The 3,353-nt window shown below is 35.6% G+C and overlaps 1 protein-coding gene across 1 annotated transcript in view; it reads right to left on the bottom strand.

Annotated features, from left to right (window-relative positions):
- LOC107570453 (major facilitator superfamily domain-containing protein 8-like) overlaps positions 1-1,809 on the bottom strand; it is a gene marked incomplete at its 3' end in the record, with an annotated part of 4,024 nt that extends 2,215 nt beyond the window's left edge. The window contains exon 1 of the mRNA XM_016256686.1: positions 1,490-1,809. Coding sequence (XP_016112172.1) covers positions 1,490-1,565 — 76 coding nt within the window. The remainder of the gene's footprint in view (positions 1-1,489) is intronic.
- Positions 1,810-3,353: the final 1,544 nt, after the last annotated feature.

Consider the following 3,353-nt stretch of genomic DNA (forward strand, 5'->3'; position numbering starts at 1 on the left):
TCTATCTGTCTATCCGTCTATCTATCTGTCTGTCTGTCTGTCTATCCGTCTATTTATCTATCTATCCATCTGTCTATCTATCTATCTATCTATCTATCTATCTATCCGTCTATCTATCTATCTATCTATCTATCTATCTATCAAACAGACATTCATTAGGTGACAGCAATGTTCCTTACATTACGGGCACATCTGATCTGGTATTTGAACTATTATCTTGATAGCTAGTTAGATTAGTAACTAATGGCAGTTTATTACGAGAGAAACTCTGTGACTTAGGGCTCTGAAAAATCTGAAGAATCTCTGAACACAAAGAGCAATTCTGAGCCAGGCATGTGGGAAAATGTCTGATTTATAGGGTAAGTTTTATTAGAAACAAGTAACAATTCAATCACTGCTACTAGCAACATCACGTTATACATTTGTTATGAATGTGACACAGTCTCCTTGAGAACTGAGAATCCACTGAGAATTATCCTGACTACTGAAAAATCTAGCAACATTATTTTATATTCCATTATTATTTATACACTCAAATGGAATCCAAATAAAATAATACACTAATAACTATCTATCTGTCTATCTATCTATCTGTCTATTTATCTATGAATGAATGAATGACATAGTAATATTAATATTTTGATGTGTACCATAGTAATATCATGCTGTTTTAAAGAACCAATAACTTGTTGTAGATGGTAATCGTATGTTAAATGAATGATAATTGTTTTGCATCATGGTAATTGTAATTCACATCCATTGAAATTCTAGTTCAACATGCTGTAGAGTGTGGGGTTGTTTCGATTTCAATTGGAGTTCAAATCAGATTCCAATGCAACATTTTGTGGAGCTTGTAGCAAATTCACATTTCATTTCCAAATAAAATTTAAATCCAAATTCATTATTCCGATCAATTGATCCGATTATTCAGATCAATCCACATTCAAATCAGTTCCAATTCCATTTAAATTCCAATTCAGATCCATTTGAATTCAATTCAAATTCAAATACAATAAAATAAAAAATCGATTCAAATTCAAATCTATTAAAATTCCAATTCAACATTTTGAGTGTGTTGTAAATTGAATTCAAATTCTAGTTCCAATAAACCCAAATTCTAATGAACTTAATTAACATTTAATAATTTTCCTGACTGTGGGATGTTTCAGCAACATTATTATTTTATATTCTAGTATTATTTAATATGAATAGATTAATTATTATTAATAGATCATAATAATACACATATAACAATAGAATGCACATATACTAATATTATTATTAATAGATAATAATACCAATTATAGGCCTAATACACATATAACAAAAAAGCACTGATTTTTTTTTTTTTTTTGACATGCAGTAATATTTTGATGTGTACCATGGTAATGTGCTGTCATACTGCTTTGTATATATAAACCCATCGTGTAGTGTAGAAATGCAAGCTGTTGTGCCCCGGACAGCAGTAACGTTACCATACTCAGCTTACCGTACTCAATGCCGCTCAGTAAGAAGATCAGTCCTATAGTGAAGAACGTCAGTCTCCTTTTGCGTCTATAGTCCATTTTTCTCTCTTTATAACTTTTCACAGCGATTTGGACCCATTTTATCGCGGCCCGTAGCACGTAATGACCAGGACACTGCCACCAATTACTGCAGCGCTGTCAGTGCTCTCTACCGCACTGCATACTGCACACTACACACGCGTACTTCCAGCACTAATGTCGCCGGATTATTAAAGACGCAGGTCCGACTCTGAACCAGCGGCGCTGTAATCTAATGCAGACCGTCAGCAGCACACAGCATGCCAGTCCTGTGAATGAATGAATGACATAGTAATATTAATATTTTGATGTGTACCATAGTAATATCATGCTGTTTTAGAGAACCAATAACTTGTTGTAGATGGTAATCGTATGTTAAATGAATGATAATTGTTTTGTATCATGGTAATTGTAATTCACATCCATTGAAATTCTAGTTCAACATGCTGTAGAGTGTGGGGTTGTTTCGATTTCAATTGGAGTTCAAATCAGATTCCAATGCAACATTTTGTGGAGCTTGTAGCAAATTCACATTTCATTTCCAAATAAAATTTAAATCCAAATTCATTATTCCGATCAATTGATCCGATTATTCAGATCAATCCACATTCAAATCAGTTCCAATTCCATTTAAATTCCAATTCAGATCCATTCCAATTCTGCGTTTTGACTGACTTTTGAAAAAATCTGAATTGCGAGATGTAAACTCACAAATGCAAGATAAAAGAAGTCAGAATTGTGAGATAAAAACTCGCCGTTGCACTTTTTCTCTTTGATTCAGTGGCAGAAACAGCTTCCATAAGCATCTTTCTCCGACCACTTACCCAAACAGGAGGAAAAATGAGCTTCAGGCCCTGACTGTTTGTTTCTCATTCAAGGAAAGTGCCAGTACTCTGAATCATAATGTCAAATTCTCTCCTATGCGACAGTATAGAGATAGTCAGGGGTTAAATATTACGTTCAGGCCCCTCGTCTGACTGCAGACTTGAGCCACTGAGACGTCTTGTGATTCCACTCCACTCCTCACACTGCAAACACTGTTGCACACACTGCCACACTTATGTCGTTTCAATCACATTAAACTGGATTCCCATTTATGCTGGGACACGATCTTTGCTGTTTTTCTTAACCTGTTTTTTTTTGTATTTGTTTAAATGCACAGGATGCAATTACTACATGCATGCACTTTTCCCCAAGCCTCCCTCATCTGAGACAGCATTCAGACTCGTCTCCACTACTTTTGAAAATAGGCTTATTTTCCAACTCCCCTAGAGTTAAACAGTTGAGTTTTACCATTTTCGAATCCATTCAGCCGATCTCCGCTTTTAGCTTAGCTTAGCATAGATCATTGAATCTGATTAGACCGTTAGCATCTCGCTCAAAAATGACCAGAGTTTCTTTTCTATGCACCCATGGTACGGCAGCAAAGCTCCTTGATTATTACGCCGAAATGAGAGTACAGTTCCTAGCCATATCGGCCTAGAAAAATCACAACTTTTCATTTCCGTCTGTCTTAGTACACGATGTAACTACAGAAGAGTCATAGAGTTTCTTTTCTATGCACCCATGGTACGGCAGCAAAGCTCCTTGATTATTACGCCGAAATGAGAGTACAGTTCCTAGCCATATCGGCCTAGAAAAATCACAACTTTTCATTTCCGTCTGTCTTAGTACACGATGTAACTACAGAAGAGTCACGTTTTAAATAGGAAAAATATAGAAACTCTTCATTTTTGAGCGAGATGCTAACGGTCTAATCAGATTCAATGATCTATGCTAAGCTACAGCTAAAAGTGCTACCGCCAGACC

This window comes from Sinocyclocheilus grahami, unplaced genomic scaffold (assembly GCF_001515645.1).
Source record: "Sinocyclocheilus grahami isolate Dianchi unplaced genomic scaffold, SAMN03320097.WGS_v1.1 scaffold1461.1, whole genome shotgun sequence".
In the NCBI taxonomy this organism is placed as follows: Eukaryota; Metazoa; Chordata; class Actinopteri; order Cypriniformes; family Cyprinidae; genus Sinocyclocheilus; species Sinocyclocheilus grahami.